At 40.7% G+C, this 26,127-nt stretch overlaps 1 protein-coding gene across 2 annotated transcripts in view; it reads right to left on the bottom strand.

The window, feature by feature from the left end:
• Window positions 1-11,152, bottom strand: part of LOC127620583 (GRIP1-associated protein 1-like) — a 61,563-nt gene extending 50,411 nt beyond the window's left edge. For both annotated transcript variants that reach the window (XM_052093747.1, XM_052093746.1), the window contains exons 1-9: window positions 10,954-11,152; window positions 9,035-9,101; window positions 8,562-8,623; window positions 5,443-5,469; window positions 4,233-4,340; window positions 3,699-3,855; window positions 3,434-3,570; window positions 2,051-2,099; window positions 1,325-1,395 (exon numbers count right to left, since the gene is read on the bottom strand). In XM_052093747.1, the coding sequence (XP_051949707.1) occupies window positions 1,325-1,395; window positions 2,051-2,099; window positions 3,434-3,570; window positions 3,699-3,855; window positions 4,233-4,340; window positions 5,443-5,469; window positions 8,562-8,623; window positions 9,035-9,101; window positions 10,954-10,995 (720 nt within the window). In that variant the 5' untranslated portion in view covers window positions 10,996-11,152. The remainder of the gene's footprint in view (window positions 1-1,324; window positions 1,396-2,050; window positions 2,100-3,433; window positions 3,571-3,698; window positions 3,856-4,232; window positions 4,341-5,442; window positions 5,470-8,561; window positions 8,624-9,034; window positions 9,102-10,953) is intronic.
• Between the last annotated feature and the right edge of the window lie 14,975 nt (window positions 11,153-26,127).

A 26,127-nucleotide genomic window follows, 5' to 3' on the forward strand; every position in this document is an offset into this window, starting at 1 on the left:
TAATAAATCTGCATATTTTATGAAACTGCATCAACTGATACTCATACTGCATATTTTATCCCAAGATCTTGCATTATATCTTTTTAAGTCTTAAAATAAATAAATAAATATATATATATATATCTCTGATACTGAGCTTATACCAGGCAAGTGGGGGGCACACCCTTTTTATAATAATGTTATAAATTAATAACTACTTGATCTAAACAAAATAGGTATCATTTTAAAGCTTACAATCTGGACTTTACAATGCATATAGCTGATCCTACCAATTCTTAAATAATGCTTTTTAATTTATTGACAAATTAACACAGAGTTGTTCTAATAAGTCATAATCAACTCGCAAATATGTTATCACAACAATTATATTCAGAGTTGGTAAAAACCTAAATAAAATAGATTTTTTGTTATGTGTTATATATCGTTGGAAAGGTCTCAATTAATAAAATTCAATGAGCAAATTGTTTTCACTCAGAGGCAAAACAGCAGTGAGTATTAGTATTTGAAATTACCACTGACACATAAAAATAATAAACAGGAGTGTGTTTTGGTAACGTTTTTCCATATTACTTCCTAAAACATACAGTACTGTACATAAAACATAGACAATGACATATCTTACAGCAGACTTTCCTGATTCTATCGAGCCCAAACACAACATAATATGACAAGTAGATGTTGAAATATTCCTCAAAGAGTGTACATGGCAAGACGATGCACAAAAGAGTGCTTAACACGTTTTGTGCATGTGTGTGTGTGTGTGTGTGTGTGTGTGTGTGTGTGTGTGTGTGTGTGTGTGTGCGTGCGTGCGTGAGCGCGGGCGCATGTCTGAGGACACATCCGCATCAGTGTTAATCTAAAGGATTGGGATGCTCCTGAACATTTAATATTTCTGTATTTTGTGGTCGAATCCATTAATTTACATTGGCTGGTCACTTTAGAACTGGAACACCACTTGTGTAACAAAATTAAATGGAACCATAAACATTTGAGAAAGAAAAAAAGAAAAAATTGTGTTCAGATGCACTGTTTGAACACAGTCATGTAATTTTATTCCAACTGGATTAAATAAACCACAGATTTCAGAAAACGGTGAATCTATCAATTTTGACCTGAACACAATATAAGGGATAAACTTTAAGTTGAATCAATAACTTAAGTAATCTCTGGTGCAAGGTGATCCTGAATGTGTCCAAAATAGCACCCACAGTGAGGGTAAAAATACACACACTAATCAGCACAATTAATTCTATTATTCTGAACTCTTCTTTTGTCTGATTCCTGTTGGATTGTGTATTTAGAGGGTACTACTGATTATTTTTACCTGTAGTGCCTGAAGCTGTTCCCTCAGTGAGCATTTCTCTTTCATCTCTTTTTGAAGCTTTAACACCACCTCTGAAAACCAAAGTCAACAGATATTAAAACCCATGACCCCTAAAACATTGAAGTAGTGCTTAAATGGTGCTCAGCCAAGGGCATAACATTGAGCATTTAAAAGGTTCTCTATCGACATGTGGTTTCTAAGTTACTTGTGAAGGAACAATGTTTTGTTCTTTACGTCAGTGGTGCTTCGGCACTGCTCTTCTGCACGGATTAATCTGGTTTGAGGTTTAGCATGTAATCAGCATATCACAGCTGATCTGAACAGTAGCTACACCAAGAGTCACTGATAGTAAGAAGTCTTACAAGACATATATCTGATTAAGTAGCTTCTTTTGTTTGTTTAACAACATGAAAGTACACAAACACACAAGTACAAATGATGGAAGCTTAAAAATGTTCAACAATATAAAACCCTACAGCTCTGAAAGCAAAATCATTATTGTAGGCAAGCTTTAGTAACTTGGGTTAAGAAAGAACATGTTACTGAACAAATGTTTTTTATGTAATGGCTCAAATGGTATTTTGTTAATGTCTAATAAAAACACCTCTTCAGTGGTGCTGTTTAAGGAATCAGAACACAAACTTCACTGGTTCTAATCTGTTACCTCTTCAGTGAGTTTGATAAGGTCACAATGTTAAAAGGAAGTTTCCAGGAAGATGTACTCACCGCTCAGCTTATTATCTTGCTGTTCTGGTTTAGTGCACTGCATCTCATCCTATAGACAAAAAAAGCACACTGAAAATGAACACCAGTTTTTGTGCAGTTTTAACAAGTTTTTGTATTCAATTATTGTGGCAAATATTAAAACTTTGATTAACAACAATGGCTTGTGATAATTTACTTTCTTGATTCAGTAACACAGCTCTCTTTATACAATACATACAGATATGATATACGAGACTTCTGGAAAAAGACCATTAAAAACCCCATGAAATCGATTGATGAGAACAGTTTTCTTTCCTGTGTTGCCGTATTTCCTGGAAGTTTGGGCGGGACATATCAAAGAGATTGTCTTCCGGCAATAGGCACAGCCATGAACCATGATTTGCTACTTGCTAGATGGTAGCAAGTGGTGTTAGGCGGAGGGACATTCTCATTTTAGAGGGCATTTGATTGGACAAAAAATCTGGTCCAAAATTTTTGGTCGATTTTCTGGTAAGAAAGATACTTTAAGGAGTATATCTGCATGTTAATGTTATCAACTTTTAAGAGTACACTCGCTAGCATAGAGATGGGTTAATGCTAACAGACTTGGACTACAAGCCACAAAAACTCAAATTTTGATTTAATTCTGCCTTTAAACACAACATGAAATAGCATTTGTTATGTGATGTATTTTTGAGTGACACAGAATGTACAGTGGGGAAAAATGTAAGACAGGACTTGGTTTTAATTGCAAGGATTTGTTTGGAAAAGTCTGGAAAAAAATAGACTATCTGCACCCCTTATTTTATAAAGCTTGCTAGTACTGATTAAGTAAAGGACTGGATACTAGTTAATCACCCTTAGATTCCCTTTATCTTTACAGTGCTGATCTCAAAGAAAAAGCAGATTGTGGCATCTCTGCTGTGTGTCCACAGTTCACCCAGCATCTGTACCCCCTGCATAAAACATAAACAAACTCCACTAGAGGAAGAGTGCAGCACTGTGGAGCTGAATCAATGATTTACTCTGAGACTCAACAGAAAATTCTAGACTGCAACTTATTTACTTTAACTAAAAATGTTCAAAACTTTGCAACTGTTACAATGTAGTTTATTAATGATGTTTGCTTAGGCAAGCATCACTCTACTATTGCTCATACATAGGGTCATGGTTTGAACAACCCTCTAACCATTAGTGTTGAAACATTTTGCATAACTTTTCCTGCTCCGTTATGCTACGGACATGAATGATGTCTCAATTTGTTCGAAAATCTCATTTGTACCAAATATTTTCCCACTAAGATGCTGTGAACAAAGACTTTTTCTTGGTTGTATTACAATAAACCACCACTGTGTGGTACACCATCTCATACCCCAAGTGGGATTCAAATTCTTTATTGGGTACCTTGTCTAGCTCATCATTGCCCTGGGCTGCAGTGTCCTCACTGTGACCGCTGGCATCTGATTGGACACCATTAGTGTCAGCTGATCCATCGTTAAGCACAGCTTTCCCAACATAAATATCTGAATGTTCTTGAAGAGCTGCATGCATACATACACACAGGATATTATGTCAATTCCCAAACATAGTTGATTTCTATAAGTTTATGTGAGGAAATTAATAGGTGAAGTCTGTATGCCCAAAAGTCTCAGACATGAGCACCTCTTACCTGTTAATTTCTTCTGCATGTCAGAGTCCTCAGCCTGTGGCTGCAGAAGCTCGGCATCTATTGGACCTGAGGCGGGGCTGGAGATGGGTCTTTCCAGACCCTGATCCTCCCTCAACCCCCGATTCTCTAGTTCTAACTGCTCGATCTGGGAACATAACTACACCAACACATGGCAACCAATCAAAAAACTGAATAATTATTTTAAAAAAACTTAAAAACACTTAACAGGCCCTCTAAGTGGTAATCATCGCTGTTAAAGGAATCATCTAGAAGTTCATGCTGTCAGCTACCACAGACAATAATTTAGACATCTCTCAGTTTTACTAAAAATTAAGTATTCTGTAATACACTGACAATGCAAGGCGCATGGAACAAAGTACCTCATATTATTTATTATATTAAATTAATTCTTACGTACAAAAAACTGCATCATTTGAGCTGTGAAGTTGGCAAAATATTTTTTTTAATGGTACGAAAACTTATCTAGGTGGATGAACTTCTGGTTATGCATTAGTGTGTGTGTGTTCTCAGCACCTTGGAAAGTTCTTGCATTAGGGTGCTGTTCTGCAGTCTGAAATCATCTTCCTGACTGTGTAACTTGCCCTGCAGCATCTTGTTCTCACTGAGTAAGGCATCTACCTCCTAAAAAAGAGAATATTGCATGACTGCTATAAAACATTAAGATTATTTTGTCCATAGTGGTCTAGATCAGTGTTGTGGAAATGACTTTGAAACTGAAACCTCCAAAGGTTTGAGCTACTCCCTAAAAGTAGCTGAAGTAGTTAAAGTATTAGAGCTACAGTCTAGCTACCATTTTGAATAAGAAGTTAAAGGACTAGTTCATTAAAAAAAATGACTTTGACATGACTTTCTTTCTTCTGCAGAACACAAACAAAGATATTTTTATAGATGTATGATGTCCATATATAAATACAATGCAAGTCAATGGATTCCAAAACAGACATAAAGGCATCAAAAAGTTAATCCATTTGACTGGAATGGTTAAATCCATGTCTTCTGAAGCGATACAATGGGTTTTGCGTAAGAACAGACTAAAATGTAACTCTGACATCTGACACGTGCATGTAATGTACATGCACTCTGTGCATGCGACAAGCGCGAAGATGTGTAATTGATTTGGTCTGTTCTCACCCAAAACCGATCTTATCGCTTCAGAAGACATGGATTAAACCACTATAGTTGTATGGATTACTTTTATGCTGCCTTTACGTCCTTTTTTTGAGCTTGGAATTATGGATCCCATGGACTTGCATGGTATGGATATAAACTTCTCATACATCTATGATAATATCTTTGTTTGTGTTCTGCAGAAGAAAGAAAGTCATACCAGTTTGAGACAGCATAAGGGTAAGTAAATGATGAGAGAAATATAACTTTTCCTTTAAACTACACTACAAGCTACTAAAACAAAAAATAGCCAACTACATCAAAGTTATTTAAGGGGGCAAAATCTTTAGAAATACATACAAATATATAATCGGATGAAATAGTTTATTTTTGCAGTATCAGAGCATTTATTGTCTCTTTTTGAATTTCAATTAGGGTGACAACATTAAACTTGAACAAATACATTGACCACTACTAACTAAATACAACTAGAAAACACCTTAATACTGCAAAAATAAGTAAATTGTGAATCACATTTTGAAAATCCAAACTGATTCAATATGGTGTGGAGAAAAGAAATACATTTATTTATTCTCTTTTACTGCAGAAAACTCACCTGTGCTTTCTTGCTCTTATTCAAAGCCTGAGAATACAAACAGAAAAGACAACAACAGCATTACAAGTGAAGTCAAATCATGCACAATTTCAAATGCAATAAAATGCATACGAAGAAAAAAAAACAGATAAGAGAACACACTGAAGCTGATTTCATTAGCAAATTGACAACTTCCTTCCCTATGGCAACAAGCACAAAACCATGAAACTTTAAATACCCTTTTATGCTGTCAGTTACCTGCACAATGAAAGCGATTTTAAGCTCCCCCTCATGCTTAGTAAATTATTAATATACCAAAATTGTAAGTACATTTAGAAATATGTAATTTCAAAATGATGTATTATTATTATTTTTGTAATTATTTATAACTATTGTCATGTAAAGCTGGTGAAAACAAAAAAACGTATAACATCTGAACTCTCTCACACAATTGAGACACAGGTTCAAGGACATTCCTGAACTCATTATTATCAGTAAACTGTGAGGAGTCGGGTGTTACCGCAATCGTCTTATCAAGGATAAGAACATTACTCAGAACCCTGAATGAGAGAAGCAGTAGATGCATCCTCTCGGACCATCAGTCACTGACTTATCATTCACCTTAGCAAGTTGTATGTATGTGACTAAGCAAAACTATCATTTCTTTATAAGCAAGCAGTAGGCGGCCTGACTTAATGATATCAGTAAACCTCGCAACCTCTGACTTCAAGTGAACTGGCTAGCGGCTACAACGTGCCTGTTAAAACTACGTATTAACCCTGCCAGCGATGACTCTATGCGACATTGGGGTCCGAATGAACAAATAATGAGAATAAAGAACGACCGAATAATCAAAGCATCAAAGTAAGATTGTATCTAAAAAAAACTCAGTAATTAAATGGAATCTTAATCAAAATTTGAGGTCTATTATGACTGGAGTTAAATTAATTATACAGTCAGATTTAGTCTAAACTAACCGAATAATACGAACCATGCACGCCAAAAAAATGAACACGTGCTAACCTCCGCCACTCCATGGGACGACGCAGATTTGTCATTGAATACTGTTTTTTTATTACCCTTTCTGTTCTTTACAGTCAGTTATTGTTGATTAATTATAATAAGGCATTGCATAGATGAGATATAAAGCTATTTGAATCTCCCTCATTAACATGTGCTCATTTACAGATGCTGTTTACAGAAATGTCTGGTTCCCTTAAAAAGACAGTACCGGTTTAAGCATGTTTTCAACAAACCGATGTAAATACCTGTAAATAGCACAAATTATGCAATTAAACAACAAACATGTAACTAATATATATATATATATATATATATTTATTTATTTATTTATTAGGGCTGTCGATTTAACACGTTAATTCAGTGCGATTAATTTTACAAAAAATAACGCGTTAAAAACATTAACGCCACTAATCGGCCCCTGGACCATAATAAGGAAGATTCCTGAGAAATGCAAGCTTGTAGTACCACCTGTTTACTCCAGAGGGCAGTAAGTGAAGTGACTTCAGTAGGCAGAACATCGCAAACATACGTTACATTCTTGAGTTCAAAACACTTGATGGAGCACAAATCCGAACTAAGGGATCTCAAGATGTGTTTAAAGATTGAGTATTAAACTATATTTAACTTGACACAGTGACCTAAACATTTTATGTTTATGATGCAACACACCCGAGACGCTACACAAGCATGTCTGACGTATGTGTAAATAGACTGGGTCCTTAAACTCATAATAAATCTCGAACTGATTGAAAAATGTACTTGTGAAATGGATTGCTGTGATCAATAATATGGTAGTAAACAATACATTGTATTCTAAAGCCACTTTTTGTATTGTCTTATCAATGATTAAATCTTCTGGTACATGAATGTAATGCATTGTAATAATCTGAATATATTTTATTATCTATACTATATATATATATATATATATATATATATATATATATATACATTTTTTTATATTTAAAGATAACTATGTATAATTATATATTGATATATATATATATATATATATATATATATATATATATATATATATATATATATATATATATATATATATTTTTTTTTTTTTAAATATCAAAATATTTCAAAATACTTAAAATATGTCTCTTTTTGGCCATATTTAATTTTGGTCAATTTTACATTTACACTTGGTGTTTTTGGAACTCGTTAAAAAAATATATATAATAATAATTTTTCATATAAATAATGATAATACAATACAAAATATATTTTTATTCTATTTATAGAATATTATATTATACAATAGTAAAATATTTCAGTCCTAATTTCTTCACTTTCACACATCATGTTAATGTTCTTTGTTTCAACCCACAAGCCCTTATTTCTCATGAATGAGATTTTATTTCATAATTTTATCACTCCACAGAAATAAAGTGTGTCTCCTCTGTGTCACTGTGTGTCATTATGCACCCACTTTGACCAGAACACTTGCCATTACACGACTGTTACATTAAAGTCAAACCGGAGTGCTTTGCGTTAACTATCAAAGTTTATCTTTGCTCTTTTTATATTTTCGTGGGAGTTTGGCGCAAGCCTCTGCTGACAGCGCACACATCAGAGCGCTTGAGAAGTGCTTCACGTGCTCTTCCAGACAGGAGCTGCTCATGGTGCGGTGCTCAGTGTTCAACTGAGTAGCACACAAACTCATATTCATATATTCGCTTAAAAATTCCCTTATTTGCCCATTAATATGTGACTGGAATTTGGAAGTGCACAATAACTGTGGTTATGTCAAATAACCGCAGTTAGATCAAATTACCATGATCAGACAATTATTTAATAATTGTGACAGGCCTACCCATATGAATCAATATTGTATCGTTACAATGCAATCACTCTTTCTACCCAGGTGAAAGTAAGACTTTTTTAACTTTCAGTGCAACACCAGGAAATTACTTAATATTCACCCCACAGGCTCAGTCAATGTAGTGTTAAACTATGAAGGATAATTACTCAGAGCCCATTAAAACAAGGCAAGTAAACAGCACAAAGCGAATCTGCAAGTCTGTGCATTTGAAAAACAAGCCTGCAGCAAATCCTGATGTCCACCTAATGGCAATGACCTGGTGAAAAACTGAGGAAGCCTTTACCTTCTGTGCTTTGACGTAATCTTTCTCTAAAGTCAAGATCTTCTGACGGACATTGTTGAGCTCTATAACACAGAACATGAAGTTACAACTAAGAATAAATAGGAACAAGATAATAAACTCACTTTTTACGTGGTGCAATAGAGTGCAATTACCTGTAGCTACCTGTATTTATGTGTAGAAATCTCAGCTGCGTTTAACACATTTGTCTATATTTAAATATATTCTCCATGCACCAAGTTTTACCCCAAATAAGCACAGAAAATGTAGATTTATTTAATTTTTAAAAGAAGAAAAAAAATGTTGCATATTGCATCTGGATGCCGATGCATTAATTTGGCAACATACAGATGTTATCTTACCAGACATTTGGTTATGAAGTTCTACTAGTTACAATCTGCTGGGTTAAAGAAATCACCTCTGTTGTCCTGTGTCTTGAATTAGTAAAGGTTTAGGATTACCAAGTCTTTACTCACCTGCTGTATTTTTCCGCAAGTCATCGGACAATTGGTAGTTCTGCGTTCTCAGCTCTAAGAGTTGAGCCTAAAGTTACACAAATTTAAAAAACAGTTCAAACAGAAGAAAACAGAATTATAAAATTACTATATTGCATTATAAATATTACTGATTATAGATTATTGAGAGCAATGTTGATCACCAAGAAAACAATTACATCATCATAGCAGAATCATATGAATCCTGAGTCTGTTTATGCTTTTAATCCTTACTGTGGATTTATTTATGGAAGTGAAACTTATATTACACAGATTATTGACTATTAAAGCACAATGGTAACCACCAGAAAAAAATATAACACAATGGTAGCATCATATGACTCCTGGTTTATGTTATAAGGCCAGTTAATATGTTGAGTCGTAACTTAATGCCAACGGCATAAATGTTGCCAAAGGCGTGTATTTTTGGGGGAACCTCGGTTCCTAATAAAATATAAAATCATGAATTCTATGATATTATGCTTTCATTCCGGAGCCCTGGCTTCAAAATTAAAAGGAAATATATTTTCCACCAAATGGTGCCATTTTTCCTCATGTTTAGCCCAAATACATACTTTTTTCCTATTTTCAGCTTGCTGTATTATAGAGCACTGCAGGCAAAGTTCATAAATGATGCAGCTAAAATTATGTGGGTGTGTTGATATGGATGTCAGACTGTGTTTTGTATGTGTGTATTGAGAAATGTGTGTGTGTGTGTGTGTGTGTGTGTGTGTGTGTGTGTGTGTGTGTGTGTGTGTGTGTGTGTGTGTGTGTGTGTGTGTGTGTGTCCAGGAATTCCCTACGTTGTGGCGACCAAATGTCCCCACAAGCATAGTAAAACCTGAAATGTTTGATGTTGTGGGACAATCAGCCGGTCCCTATGAGGAAAACAGCTTATAAATCATACTAAATTAAGTTTTTATATAATGTAAAAATGCAGAACATTTTCTGTGAGGGTAGGGGTGGGGGATAGAATAGAAAGCTTGTACAGTATAAAAACCATTATGTCTGTGGAGAATCCTCATATAACATGAAAACCCAATGTGTGTGTGTGTGTGTGTGTGTGTGTGTGTGTGTGTGTGTGTGTGTGTGTGTGTAAAACAACAGAGGCATTATGTAAACAAACTGGCTTTTAAAGGGTTAAAATCCTGAAAATCAATGAATATTTGGCAGTTATAATCAGGACTGATGTTGGTTACATAAAATTAACTCATTGAATGTGGAAAATAATATTAATATATAATGTTATGGCAGTTTTTTGACGTGAACATTTTTGTCCTCGAAGGACCTCTGGAGTAACTTATTTATTAACGCACAAGGGTTTGTTAACGTAATGGAAACATTTAATTTAAGGTCTGGAAACTGGTTGCATTAGATGCATCTGGGCTTGTAAACAAGATGATGACAAGAGAATAACATCTAAAAGCCTGAAAACATTATGCTAGTATGATAGTCACTGCCAGCAAACGTAGCTTAAATTACATAAATTCTGGCATAATACGGCATTTAGTTCTTCAGATAATGACATCTGTGTACTTTGATTGCGGTGACTAATAGACATAAATAACAGGTCAGCATGCTAGCAGGCTAACATATCTCACAAGCTCATTAAATAGCCCCTGTATTTCGTGTCATTTCGCCAAAAAGTCGTGTTATTGACTAAATCATTTAAAGCATTCAATAAAACCGTTAAAAAACGATTTTCTTGCCTGATTACAGTAAACTTGTCATGCTAACGGCTAACGCTTTCAGCCTCCACCCGCCTCACAGAATGAACCTCCACAACATACATACCCCATAAAGCCATGTTTCCACATATTCCCCCTCAAAATTATTTCGAAACATATCAAAAATCTCGTATCTTTATAACCCAATAAAAGCGTAAATAAGGTTATTTGTACCTGCATGCGGTGGAACTCCTCTTCTGACAGTGCTTGCGCCATCTTCAACCAGAGCAAAACACTGCTATAAAAAATAAGTAATCACTATCTCCTCAATTACTGTATTTTATGACCAAACGGCGTGTCATTCTGATAACATGATGCTTAAAGCTGCAACTTTCCGGTTTCTCCCATCTTTACATCTGAACGGCTTGGTTTGTTGACAGACACGCATCCGTGTGTAATGCTCACACGTGTCCTGCAGATGGCGCACTGACATAGTGCCTAGCAAGCTTACTACCTAGACAGGATTTTTGGGCGACGACAATGCTCAGAAATGCTGTCTATGTAGACAGCTCACTAGGTTATGAGTCGCAGCCATGGTTTTTAATTGCTACAGTATGTTCTCATGGGGTATTGAGTTAATGATTTTGCTATTTATAACAGAATTAAAGGAATAGGTCACACAAAAATAAAAATAATAGATTCTCTAAACATTTACCTCATGCTGTCTGAGAGGTGTATGTCTTTCTTTCTTCTGCTGAACACAAACAAAGATTTTGGAAGAATATTTCAGCTCTGTAGTCCTCACACTGCAAGTGAATGGGTACCAAAATGTTGAAGTTCCAAAAAGCACATAAAGGCAGCATAACAAATAATCCATATAACTCTAGAGTTTAAATCCATATCTTCAGAAGCAATATGATAGGTGTGGGTGAGAAAGTGTTTAATATTTAAAAGTGCAATCAATAATTTTTTCCTCATTAAAAAGTTTAATTCTTAAAGTCATGAATTGTAATTTTGCAATATATTTAGGAAATCATGACCACTCATATTAACATGAAGACTCCAGTCATACCAGTAAACTTATAAATGCTGTTTTGTTCTACATGGAGATGGTCCACACATGGGGGCTGCCATGTTAGAATCACAAATTTTATAGTAAAAAAGGACTTAAATATTGATCTGTTTCTCATCCCCACCTATCATATTCCTGCTGAAAACATGGATGTAACCACTGGAGTATTATGGGTTACTTTTATGCTGCCTTTATGGACCTTTACATTTCTGGCCACCACTGACTTGCATTGTATGGCCCTACAGAGCTGAGATATTATTCTAAAAATCTTAATTTGTGTTCTGCTGAAGAAAGAAAGTCTTACACATCTGGGATGGCATGAGGGTGAGTAAATGATGAGAGAATTTTCATTTTTGGGTGAACTATCACTTTAAGAAAATATAATGTGCAAACATAGTCTGTCAACACTAGCCATATCATGAAATCTCTATGTGCTGTTTCAGTCAACGTAGACATGGTTTGTGGTGTTTAAATAAAGCGGTCCTAAGCTATCCACCACTCAATTCAAGCATTGTGAGGTTCGTGATTCTTCTCTTGTTTCAGCCATCATTTAGATCTAATCAGGCTTATTTGCATGGATCTTTTGCATAAAAGGCACCTCAGGATTTGTGTATGGGATGGGTATGAAATATTACAGGCATGTGATCAGCTGAATCAAGAGCTTACTGTTAAAACCCATTGCAATTGAGAATGTGAAAATCCTGGCTAAAAGGCCATAATTTGTCAGGAATTATGAGCCATCTGATTCAGATAAACAAAGTTCTAAATCAGCTTCTAATGAGTCAAATTACCAATGCTTCATCAGTTTATATTTAGTGTAAAGCTTTTTAGCAAGCATCACTATTAGTTTTGATTATGATCATTTTAATAAACTGATTTTAAATATATTAAGAATTAAACTTCAGTCCAGAACTCATCCTGCACAATTTGTGCTACAAACATGAATGATACCTCAAATTGTGTGGCTTGTTGACGAGAGGTGTGCTAGTGATCAGACTTACGATTTTCACATGGCAGACCAAAAACGGACAGAAAAATCCCATAGACTTGCATTGAAAGAAGGACCCGAGCCATATCCAGGGACCACAATATTTAAAAGACTTAGGGGTTGGCTCTTTTGACTGGTAAGAAACCACTTAGCACAACTCTGAACACCCTTGCAGCTGCATAGCTACATCCTAGCAACCATGCACAACACCCTAGCATTTTGGCAACGACTTCTGCATGGGCAAGTACCACTCACATTTGCTTCTGAAATTGTAAAAACAAAAATAAGTTGTGTAGAATGGCTGGGTATCAGTTATGTGGGTATCAATTATGTGTAGAATGGCTGGGTATCAATACTGATTTTCAAGATTTAATTGCAAGCTCTCGATTCAATACAATTTGTAATGAATTTCATATTGATTGATTTGGGAACATTTTAGTTACAGTGCCAACTAGCCTGTTTCAGTTAAACATCAGGCCACTGTAGTGACCAAACGCCAATTGTTGAATCGCATGTTGACAGGAGGGTTTCTGAGGCCTGTTCCAACACATTTTCAAGCCAGTGATGAATAATGTTTTAATGTATTTATTATTTAAAAAAAAAAAAAGAGTTAAAAATCCAGAGATATATTCCATACAGGTCCAACACGACACCATGGTCCCCATCCAAATACATAATACATGGTAAAAAAAAATGTGTGCTTTCCTGCCAAAACATCTCACTTCCTCTTCCCCTGTGATCACCTATATAGCGCCTGCATTCCCAAGCGCCACCCAGTGTTCAACAAAGGAATTACAGTAGATTAAAAGGAAAATATTAAAATACAACATTCAAAATGTAAAATACAAAACAAACAATGAAATGTCTCCTACACACGCATTAATTTCGCAATGTTTTCATCCACAGTGAGGCAGCGTTTTTCTCCTGCTTTGCAAAATCGCTCTCCCAAGTGGATACATTTGAAAATGCCGCCTTTGCACTGTAGTGTGAACAGGTAACACGGAGATATTCTAAAATGATGATGTATTTGTTGTCATGTGTTACAATCATGTGATCAATTCAACCCAAAACAATCAAGAAGATGGCGGCTAATATTGTAGCAGCATTGTTGTGCAAGCTATTCACTGTGATAGTGTTGTTAAAGATACATTTTACTTTGTACAACATTCACATTGCATTCCTAAAAGTCGATGGGAAGTTTAATCGGAATTGCTGTCTGGCGGCGGAACATGAAATGACTATAAATTGAAATGACGAAATGTGGCCTCAGAGACCCAGCGTAACATAATTGCATTTTAACTTTTATAAATGTTTTCATAAATATCCATAGTATATTAAATATACTTTATTACATAGAGCAGGGGGCAGCAACCTATAGCATGCGAGCATTGTCACGCGAAGTGGTAATCACTGGCATGCCAGCAATGAGAGAGGAGATTCCCAACTGCATTACAGTCTACATCTTGATGTAATCCTTCTTCATGATCACACAGCGTGTTTCGTGAGCTGATTTGGAGGCTAAACAAAAAGTTAAACTGTGACGAGACTGCAGTATACTCGTGCAGCACCTGCAAGCCATTTGTGCATCACGAGCCGGCAGCGCTTCACTTTTGGTTAATCGCGTGTGTAAATGCACATGCTTTGCCTCGGTCAGGCTGCATGACGGCCTACATTCTGGTTTCATTTGTTTCTTTTTGCTTTCAGAATAACACTTGATGTAATAAGGAAAATACCACAATTAATCCTTGATATTTCCAACCCAGCATACACCTGATATTTAAGATTCCACACAATTTCGTGATCAGTAATCACATTAAAATCATATGAATTTCCATGTTTTTTGTGTATGTGGTTCATGTCAAAAAAGTAGCTGACTCCTGACATAGAGGGTACTTTTTCTATTATTTTGATTATACCAGTAAATATATAATCAATATCAACAGTTCTCATTCGTTTTAGATTATAATTGTTCATGACTTTAACTTTACAGCTTAAAATAAATAATTTTGCACATACTTTTTTGTGTTGAATTCCCTTAAAGATTCCTAGAACCAAAATGCTGATCTTTAGGATGTATAATGTAACATTAAGAACTTTTTAAATCTCCAAATATCCATATAGCCAACTCGAGAATCAAATATATCAAAGTGCTTTTACAGTACATTGCCAAAAGTGCTGCAAAGAACCATTCAATAATTTGTATTTAGTGAAACTATTATATAGTCCATAAATTGAAGAATAAGATGAAGATGCTGAATCGCACCTAAATATAAACCAGACTGGATTGTGTTGCGTCCAAAGGGAGGGCCTCCTCGTTGCCATGGTGCGAGTAGATGGGCTTACTGGCTTCGCTCAGCACTAACACATGCTTCCTTTGTTGTCTCCAACTATCTGCCATCATATTTTCATTACAATAGGACAAAGCTGGAACTTCTACAACACAATAAGTCATGGGGTCTTTGCGTTTCACCTGGGCCAAAGCACCTGGAAACTCACTAGAATCTTCCAGAGTATTTGTTGAATGATATCTGTTGGCTTCACAGGTTGAAACAATCTATTTCCTCTATTCTGGCCCCTGAGCATGTTGTCTATGTCTCATTTCCCTCTATGAGTGTCCTCTGTATCCAGAATTGTGCTCTTTTAAGGGTGCAAAAACCTTTTCTATTTATGTTACACAATGAACCTGTGACTCTCCATTACATTTCAGTGTGAAACACCCAAGGTATAACATGATGCCTGGGGATCAGTGCAGTAAATAAACTGTGTAATAGAACAAACATGATGGTTCTTATTGGTCAGTGGCAGAACTTACGGAGGAGAGGTTACAGTTGGGCAAATGTGTAACTGTTTGAATAATAAAGCTCCGTCCAAATAGATCTTGGCATTTTCTTAATACCAAGTCACTAGTCACAAGTCACTCTCTTCATTGTCACTTAAGGACATTCAATTTGTTTTTAAAGAGATTTCTATACGTTATCAGTGTATTAACACTTGATATGTAGATTATATCACAAATGTAGCTTGACACACAAAAATTAGAAAAGAAGTCTCACAAAGCTGGGTTTGTTCTATAGATCAGGGTTTTTGAACCTCTGGGAAAGGTGCAATATTACGGTGTTCATTCCAGTGACTATGAAAGCCAATCATAAAATTGGCCTTTTTTTTATGTGAACCGCATTCAGAGTGTAACAACAGTAAATGACCGTTTGTGGATATCTTTTAAATGAATGGGCTGAGCTGTAAACTGACGTAAACCTGTTGCAAAATTGTCTGTGACTTCTCTTATAAAACAGCGATTTTGTCATAGTAATCTCTACATATAGTTCACTCCAAAAGGATTGTATAGTGTAAAACATGTTGAAGATTAGCAGACAGGCAGTAAATTCATTAAGTGATGAGATGTGTCTTCACAAAAGCACATTATTCAGTGGACCGACCCTTACAAAAATCGAGAGTTCACGGCAAATTTGTCACAAATTCGCCACTGATTATTTTCACACCAACTTTGTGGTAAATTGTCAATTTTTACAAATTGTTGGCAAAGGTTTGCTGCAGGTTCACCACTACTGGTGAAGAGCTGCAGTGCAAACTTCTGGCAAACATCTGAGTTAATAACAATGAACTGCAAATTTGTGGCACGTTTACGGCTATTCTCCAGAAGCATCTCTTCCATAGACGTCCATTCAAAAAGGTCTACACAGGTCAAGTTCGCCAGTGTACCGCTGAGTTATGCGTTGTTTTGCTAACATTAGGCTCACCCTTGGTAGACCTGGGTTTCTGGTAAAGTCCTTATTCACAGTGACATCTTTGATTTTTGACGGGAATGACAACAGTCTCTTCAATCGGTTGTAGAGTCAGTTAAAGTGTTTCTGAATCATTCCACTGATGAAACATTGAAAAAACATATTAACCAAAATACATTTCAGTAGACAAAAAACTTCAGACAATATGAGTTGTGGACAATTATGTATGATCTAGGAGATTTTTGATAGCTTTATACAGTGCATGTCACTGAACAGACATTAAGTCTATCCCTCACAGCCTCGTTTTCAAAGCATTTCTATTTCAAAGGATTTTGGGATGAAGTGGTGGTGGTGGTGGTGGTGTCGCGATCTTAGACAAATGGAGGCGCGTGTCCTGGAAGGTTGAAAATTCTCGATGACCTCGATGTTACTGTACATAATCTGCATTCAGTACTAGGTAGTAATGGATTACATGTAATCTGTATTACATAATAAGATTACAAATATCAAGTACTTGTAATTGGATAAAATACAATTTCTAAATACTCATAATCAGACTACAGTTACTTTTAATAGATTACATGATTACATATTAACAAGGCAACGACAGTAAATTCTTAGAATCATTTTCATATCAATGATGGACTATTACTAGGAGTAAGGGTTAAAAGTGGGTCAGAGTTTTGAACTGTTAGCTGTGACCTACTAATGTCATTGCTGTTTATTTCAGGTTCATACTGTTTGTTCATGTAATGTTTCTGTTGTTTTATACACTTAAAATGATGTAGATATGTTTTAAAAAAAATTATTATTTCTTACTACCTCACCAATTGTGTACAGCTCACAAATGTAACTTAATTGCTTCAAAGGATCTAGTGGATGACATCTCTAAGGATCCTGCCCGCAGGGTACACAATAGTTCAACTGTGCAGCAATATGGAACAAAGCCCTGAAAGCCCAAAAGCCCAGCTCTACTGTTGCTGCTGATGCAGTGGAGTCCACTGCATGAAACTTGACATAAAACTTGACACAATTGTTCCTTGTGTGACTCGAATCAACTCTGATGTTTTAAAATATTCTGCTCTTTTAGAATATTCTTGCTGCTCAAAAGACAATATCTTGCACCTCAGCTTTGGTATAGTAGGTGATGGACTATCAGTAAGCAGTAATCAGTAAGGGTTAAAAGTGTTTCAGTGTTTTTAGATGAAAGCTTTTACCTACACAACGTTGTTGCTGTTGATTTTATGGTCATTTATTTTAATTAATTTCATGACAGTTTTATGTTGATTCTAGTGTCTAGTGTTCGTAATGCTGCTGATTTAATGTTTATTTCATTCAATGTTTAATGCACCTTTTTTTTGAATACCATATGAAGCTCTTTTTATGAGGCTCTTTTGTTATTAATAAAGAATGGAATACATTTGCTTCCTCTTGATACCTTCATGATAAAAAATGTATCCTACTCAAATGCACGATGCAACATAAAATCAAATATCACGTTGAAAGTAATCCTAAAAGTAATTGAATTTGATTACCTCAAACATGTAATCTATGAGATTACATTACTGATTGCATTTTTGTTTTGGTCATGAAATGTTATTACATCACTGTATGCATGCCAAGTGTTCATGAAATTATCAGGCACTGATCGGATATTTTCTCTAAGGAAGTGAAAGTGTTACCTTCTAAACGTTTCACGCTTCAGACAAAGTTTATTTTTAATTGTTTTGATGACAGTGGTGGTCAATGTTAACAACCATAATGTCTGGTTAACAACCATAAAACTAATTTTAGTGTAGTATTTCAGCAGGAAACTGTCTTTAAAGTACATAGCCATGCATGGTTTCTCAGTTCCACTGCGAGCAAAACTAAAGGGCAAATAAACAACTATCGAACTTCGAAAGTTTCTCGTGCGCACGCGAAATTCTCTTTGATTATATATTTTTTTTTTTTTTTTGCACAGGTCACTTCGGGGGCTCCGTACAATGGTCCAGCAAAGTTTAAAGGGTAACTAAACCCTAAACCAACTTTTTTTAGTTAATGATCTGTAAGAATGGGGCTTTATTAGTACTGGTCATTGATTCAAGTAATTTTTTTGACATTTGTGTATAAAGTGTTCTCTTACGAGAGGTTCTCTCGTATTGCATAAGCTAGCTTACGCTACGGGAAAGATTCATCTTTTCTGAGATATTGAAGCCAAAAAATTATCCTTAATTTTTGTATCCATTGTCAACGCAGTGCGGCAGCTGCAGACCTTGAGCGGGCTAGCTAGCGAGCTCATAGGTTGCTCTGCGGCAACTGCTGCAGCCTATAGACGAGCTTGGCCGAACTCGCATCCAATGAGAGGCGTCGGCGCGCTCAGTGCAACAAAGCCCGCCAAAATGGGCGTGACTAGAGTGCATATAAGCGTAGTTCGTAGGCTGGAACCCTGATTTTCATCTCTTCAGCGAAGCTCTTCGCACCTCTGAACTGGAAGCCGCGTCACCGTTCGAGGGGCATCAAGCAAGCGTGGACAGCGCTCGAAGAAGCCGGCCGTCTTCGCCACCTTCAGCCATCCTGCGAGCTACGCCATCCGGCGATGTATCCTTTTTAAAGCAAGCTAGTTCTTATGAACTTCACAAAAGAGTATGAGCGTCTTTTTAAAGATGCCTTGCTCCACTTGCGCCTCATGCCGCGCCCCTCTCAGCACCGGAGACCGCCACGTCATCTGCGCTCTCTGCCTGGGACTGGGGCATGCAGAGCTCGCCCTCGCTGAAGGCGGATCGCGATCTCTGCGAGGAGCTTCGATGTCGACCCTGCGGGCTCGACTCGGCGCTCAGGACCGAGCCGCCGCGCGCCTTCCATTCAGCAGCGCAGTAAAAGCGCCCGCTCTCAAAGGCTGCGGAACCAGTGGTAGAAGCGATTGCCTCGCCGGAGCCCCTCCCTCGAGCATCGCCTTCACCCTCCCGCCCACCGGGACCGCGCAGTTGCCGCCGGCGGCTGCTCTGCTGCCATTTCGGACAAAGAAGCGGAGGATAAGGGCTGTTCCATCATGGCTCGGACAGCAGGAGTGGTCAGGCTCACGCGCCTCCTCCTCGGCCCAGGAATCCAGCAGGACCAGCGCCCGAGTCGAAGGGGAACTAACGCGCCTCCTCACACAGGCCGTCGACTGCCTCGGGCTCAGTGGTCACCGCCCCTGAGCAGGCTCCCAACAGACTCCACGCCGCACCTTTGCCCGCCCTCCGCGAGATGGCGGTCTAAGCTGGTGCTCCGTCTAAGGCTTGCAGAACTACTTCCGCCTGTGTTGGCGGCGCCTATACGCCGCCCGGCCAAGCCGCATCTGCTCTGCATTCCATGGCCGTCTTACAGACAGAGGCTGTTTCAGATCTGACTAGCCGACTTGGGAGAAGCTGAGCGCACTACGCGCCGCTCTCTCTGTCCGGTCTCTTCGGTTCCGCGGTGAGTGGCATTGTTGACCGTTTCCGAAGCCCAAGCCATGAATCTCTTTCTGCCTCGTCGCGCTAGCTCCTCTGCAGGCCGCCCACGTGACCAGCCTCCTGCACGAGCCTCTTCACAGCGCCCAGCTCAACAAGCCAGACTTCTCAGCGTCGACAGGGCGGCTGCCCTCGATCGCGCTCAGACAGCCGCCGCAGACCGCCGCCCCCTGCGGGCCTCGGCCTAAGATTGTACTGAAACCTGAGCAACCGAAGTCCTCCTAAGCGTTGTTGAGAAAGCGGCGGCTCAGTCCCGCCACGGCCGGACCACCGTCAAAGCTTAGCCCCTGTCAGTCCCCTTCTCTCAGGCTACTGCAGTGGTGGATTCAGCAGCCAACAAGCGGTGACACTACCCATTTTCCTGCACTCAAAGCGCCGTTTTCACGGCGACCCATAGAAATCTTGTAAAGAGTAAACATGCCTTATGTGTAGAAAATGTGCCCACAATCCAGTGCTCACCCCTACACACAAGCATTACACATCCGTGTCCCTATCAGAGCACACTCACATAAGCGGTTCACGACCGGCTCGAGTGTTAGAGTTAATAAGCGCCCACGAGCCCGTCGCGCGCCCCTCCTCTGCCGGCTCTGTCACGCGGCTAGCTGTATGTAAGTCCCGTCGCCCCTGTCAGTCCCCTTCTCTCAGGCTACTGCAGTGGTGGATTCAGCAGCCAACAAGCGGTGATATTACCGGCTTGCCTGCACTCAAACGCCCGTTTCCACGGCGACCCAAAATAAAGCCTTATGTGTAGAAAATGTGCCCACAATTCAGTGTTCACCCCTACACACAAGCATTACACGTCCGTGTCCCTATCAGAACACACTCACATAAAGCGGTTCACGACCGGCTCGAGTGTTAGGGTTAATAAGCGCACCCACGAATCCGTCGCGGCGCCCATTCTCTGGCAGCTCTGTCACCGCGACCAGCCTTATGTGTAGAAAATGTGCCCACAATCTAGTGTTCACCTCTACACACAAGCATTACACGTTCCGTGTCCCCATCAGAGCACACTCAAAAGCGGTTACTGAACCACTCGAGTGTTAGAGTCAATAAATGCGCTCACGAATACGTGTGCGCGCCCATTCTCTGCCCGCTCTGTCACACGGCCAGCAAACACTTCTCTGTATGTAAGTCCTGTGCCCGTGGCTATGCTTGCGCATCACTTAACAGGCGTGACTCTTTCCCCATTCACCTCAATCGGAAGTCACTCACAGAACAGCCTGTCCATGCTGTCTGCGAGCAGTCCAGCATAAGCACAGTAAGCGCGCTCACACATTCTGTTCAGCGGCTGTGTGCGGCAATCAGAGCGATTTGGCCATTCACCCTCTAACATTACGCTTCAAAGCGTGGGAAGATATTCCAGGGATATCCGAATGGGTGTTAAGCACAATAAAACAGGGCTATTTGCTACAGTTCGATCGCCGTCCTCCTTGCTTCAGAGCGTGGCTCGAAACTACTTTGAACACGGAAGCAGCGTGCATGCTTCGTTCAGAAATAACAAACCTTCTGTGCAAAAGGGCCATAGAGAGTGCCGCCTCCCTGAGCGAGTCGGGGTTTTACAGCCGTTATTTTCTTGTCCCCAAGAAAGACGGCGGCCTCAGACCAATATTAGATCTCAGGGTTTTGAACAAAGCGCTTGCAAAAGACCGTTCAAAATGCTTACAACCAGCAAACTCCTTGCGCATGTGCGCCAGGGGACTGGTTTATTTCTCTCGATCTGAAAAATGCATACTTTCAGATTCAGATAAATCCCGTCACAGGCCATTCTTGAGATTACGCCTCGACGGCCAGGTTTATCAATACACCGTCCTTCCGTTTGGCCTGTCCTTAGCACCCGTACTTTCACGCGAAGTGCATGGGCCTGGCGCTCGCACCCCTCGTGAGTCAGGGTTTGCGAATTCTGAACTATTTGGACGATTGGCTGATTTTGGCACAATCACATACGGAGCTTCTGTCTCACAGGACAGTTCTCCTCAGTCATCTGAACAGTTTGGGCCTTGCAGTCAATTGGACCAAGAGCTCACTACAGCCCAGTCAGGCAATTTCCTTCCTTGGAATAGAACTAGACTCAATGGCAATGGCGGCTCAGCTTATCTACACAGCGGCGCCGTGTGCAGCGACTAGCGGCGTCATTTCAGATGAACAGCCTCACACCTCTGAAGAAATTTCAGAGAGTGCTAGGCTACATGGCCTCAACGCAGCAGTACTTCAGCTGGGTTTACTGCACATCGCCCGCTTCAGCATTGGCTAAAGACCGGCGTCTCGCCGGGCTTGGGCCACAGGCGCCAGCCCATCAAGGTGACTCAGACCTGTATTTCAGCTCTGCAGCCCTGGACAGTGGCGAATGGTATCAGCGAGGGAGTGACAATGGGAGCTGTATCTCGCCCGAAAAGTCATCTCGACAGGCAGCGTCCAACACGGGTTGGGGCGTGGTCTCGCGAGGGCTCTCGGTTTTAGGCCTATGGTCAGTTCAGGAAAAGCTCCTTCACATAAATTGTCTGGAAATGATAGCGGTCGAGTGCGCGCTCGTCGCTTTCTCCCGGTCATTCAGGGTCACCGCGTCCTGGTCCGTTCGGACAACAGATCTGTGGTATCCTACCTAAACCGTCACGGCGGTGTCAGATCCAGGAACGTCTTCCATCTGGCGAAACGCATACTGAGTTGGTCCCAGTGCCACCTGCGCTCGCTGAGGGCGACGCGCGTGCCAGGCCACCTGAGCGGCGGCCCGGACAGACTGTCCAGAGACAATATTCCCCCAGGGGAATGGTCCCTGCACGCTCAAACAGTCCAGGCGTTATGGCACCTATTCGGCAGAGCGGAGATAGACCTCTTTGCGTCCAAAGAGAACTCTCACTGCCCAATATTTTTCTCAGCGAGGGCCAGCTGGCCCAGGACTGGCCCAGGCGCCCGCTTACGCCTTCCCTCCCGTCTCGCTATTGCCACAGGTAATGCAGAGGATCAGGAAGCGGCGTCACTCGCGTCACACACACTAGCCCGCGTTGGGAGAATCAGACATGGTTCCGGAGCTTACGCAGCTGTCACTGACAGCGCCGTGGCCCATCCCAGTGAGGCAGATTTCCTCTCTCAAGCTCGGGGCACAATCTGGCATCCCCACCCGAGGCTGGGCGCTGCATGCGTGGGTGATCAGCGACTACCCGTCGCTCTGCCAGAAGGAGTAATAAACACCATCATACACGCTAGAGCCCCTTCCACGAGAAGACTCTATGCGTCAAAATGGTCTGTGTTCTCAAAATGGTGCACCGACCGAGACCTGGACCCGCGGACATGTGGGGTGTCAGTCAGCTGCTCGTATTTCTACAAGAGCTGCTGGATAAGGGCAGATCCCCATCCACGCTCAAAGTGTATGTGGCGGCCGTTGCGGCGTTCGCTGAACCCTGCACGGCCAGTCATGGGGTAAAAACGAGCTGGTCATCCGCTTCCTCAGGGGAGCTAGAAGGATGAACCCCCGCGCCCCCATCGGTTCCTATCTGGGATCTTTCTATAGTTCTCGAAACTATGAAAGCCCCCCTTCGAACCACTTCAATCCGTGGATTTGAAATACCTTTCACTCAAAACCGTTTTTCTGACTGCCCTGTCATCAGTCAAGCGTGTGGGAGACCTTCACGCGCTGTCTGTCAGCGCTGCGTGTCTTGAGTTTGGACCAAGTGACTCCAAGGTCATTTTAAAGCCTAGACACGGCTATGTTCCCAAGGTGATCGGTACTCCTTTCAGAGCACAGGTCATTTCCCTATCGGCGCTGACAGCACCCGATAGCGACGCGACGCCAATCTCCTTTGCCCGGTCAGAGCACTGAGATTGTATACTGCGCGCTCCGCCGCTTTCAGGCGCTCTGAGCAGCTTTTCGTTTGGTTCGAGGGCGCACCAAAGGTCTCGCCGCCTCGAAACAGACGCTATCTAGATGGATAGTGGACGCTATTGCTGCTGCATACGCGTCAAAAGACCTGCCATGCCCGTTGGGCATTAGGGCTCACTCCACTAGAGGCATGGCATCCTCGTGGGCATGGTCCAGCGGGATTTCCATTCACGACATATGTGTGGCAGCGGGATGGACTTCCCCCTCCACCTTTGTCAGATTTTACAATATGGAAGTGCCCGCTCTGCAGGCAAAACTACTAGCGGTTTAATACGCTACAGCTCACCTGGTGAGCTGCAATGATGGGACACATTCCACACAGACCGGCACCGCCGCTCTGTCGTTCCCTTCCCACTATGTGCTTATGTATTACACAATCAATGACCCGCATTCTTGCCGGCCAAATATTATTTCCCCACTCATAAGGGCTCCCGGGTCCCCCTTAATTCCCTGGGGCTCATACAGTGGATGCTTGGCGCGCACGGCATTGACAATGGGTTCCCGTAGCGTAAGCTAGCTTACGCATATCTGAGAGAACCTCTCGTAAGAGAACGTATTGGTTACCTAACGTAACCTCGGTTCTCTCTAGATGAGGGAACGAGTATTGCGTAGCCGGCCGTGCTTCGCGCCACGGCGACTTTTCGCTTCAGTCAATGAAAACCAGGGTTCCAGCCCTACGAACTACGCTTATATGCACTCTAGTCATGCCCATTTTGGCGGGCTTTGTTGCAGTGAGCCGCGGACGCCTCTCATTGGATGCGAGTTAGCCCAAGCTCGTCTATAGGCTGCAGCAGTTGCCGCAGAGCAACCTATGAGCTCGCTAGCTAGCCCGCTCAAGGTCTGCAGCTGCTGCACTGCGTTGACAATGGATACAAAAATTAAGGATAATTTTTTGGCTTCAATATCTCAGAAAAGATTAATCTTTCCCGTAGCGTAAGCTAGCTTACGCAATACTCGTTCCCTCATCTAGAGAGAACCGAGGTTACGTTAGGTAACCGATACGTTTTAATTTTACAATATATGGTGTAAAAACGTCTGAGTGCTGCCCTCTTCAGGTTGAACGGTGGCTACTGCAGTTGAATTTTCCTATTGGCTGTTTGCGGTACTTCGTGACGTAACCGGTGACAGCTGACGTAAGCAGGTTCCAGCTCACCACGCCCTTGGTACGAGCTACCACGCCCATGGCAGTATAAAAACCATCTCGTTTCGTCAAAACCACTGTAGCGAGTCAGGAGTTGGAATTGCGAGTATTGAAAACGATCAGGATAGAGTATTTTAGCATCTATTTAGCATAGCATTTATATAGTTATTTAGATTATTTAGTGTAGTCTAGGTAGTTAATTAGCATATTTGTTAGTGTAGTATTGTTAGAAGCATAGTTAGTTAGTAGCATAGTATTGCGTCAGTTAGGATAGCTTCAAGTTAGCGTAGATCATCTGTATTTAGTACAGTGGTCAGGATGGTATGTAGGTGTAGTGTTGCTGGTTGGAACAGCACTGCTGGACTGTATAGCTTTCCAGCAGACTTGGAAATTAAGCGCCAGTGGTTGCATGTCCTTGGCCTGGAAGACCGCGAGTTCCCGCCTAGAGCTGTAGGAGTGTGCAAACTGCATTTTACGCGGGATTGCTTCTCCAGCGCAATGGAGGTGGAAATGGGCTTCTCCAAACAGCTCGCGCTGAAAAGCGACGCAGTGCCAAACGCTGCTCCTCCTGCATGGACTCCACCACCGCAGTGGCGTCTTGAGGTGAGTGATCATATAGATTTTTTCACATAGCGGCAAAATATGAATATGCCTACAGAGCGCGCTATTGACATCAACTCGATAAAACTCATCAGATTCATGTACATGTCGTCTTGCGACCGTGTGAGGAATAATAATAACGTAATAGTAATACTCCTGGAGAAAATTACCACTCCAGTCACTCTCCATTTTAGAGTCTGACAGCAGCTGTCAATTAATCCGTCACTACGGGTCTCAGGTGCACGCCCCCCGTTTCGTCCCCTCTATCCCCTCTGATGTCTGCCCACTTTTCCAGCATTTTTCAAATATTGCTAGTGGGTGGAGTCAGACTCTGAGCAGGGGTTTAGTTACCCTTTAACTCGATGGTGTTTTTACATGACAAACAACCACATATTTTCAACAGTTGAGGTTCTGACAGCGGATTGGCTGAAATTAGAAAGTAGGCATGGCTGTGGCTGGTGATTGATTCGCCGCTGGAAATGACGCTAGAAAATGACTGACCGCTGTTAACAGACCT

Source organism: Xyrauchen texanus, chromosome 27 (genome assembly GCF_025860055.1).
Source record: "Xyrauchen texanus isolate HMW12.3.18 chromosome 27, RBS_HiC_50CHRs, whole genome shotgun sequence".
NCBI lineage: Eukaryota > Metazoa > Chordata > Actinopteri > Cypriniformes > Catostomidae > Xyrauchen > Xyrauchen texanus.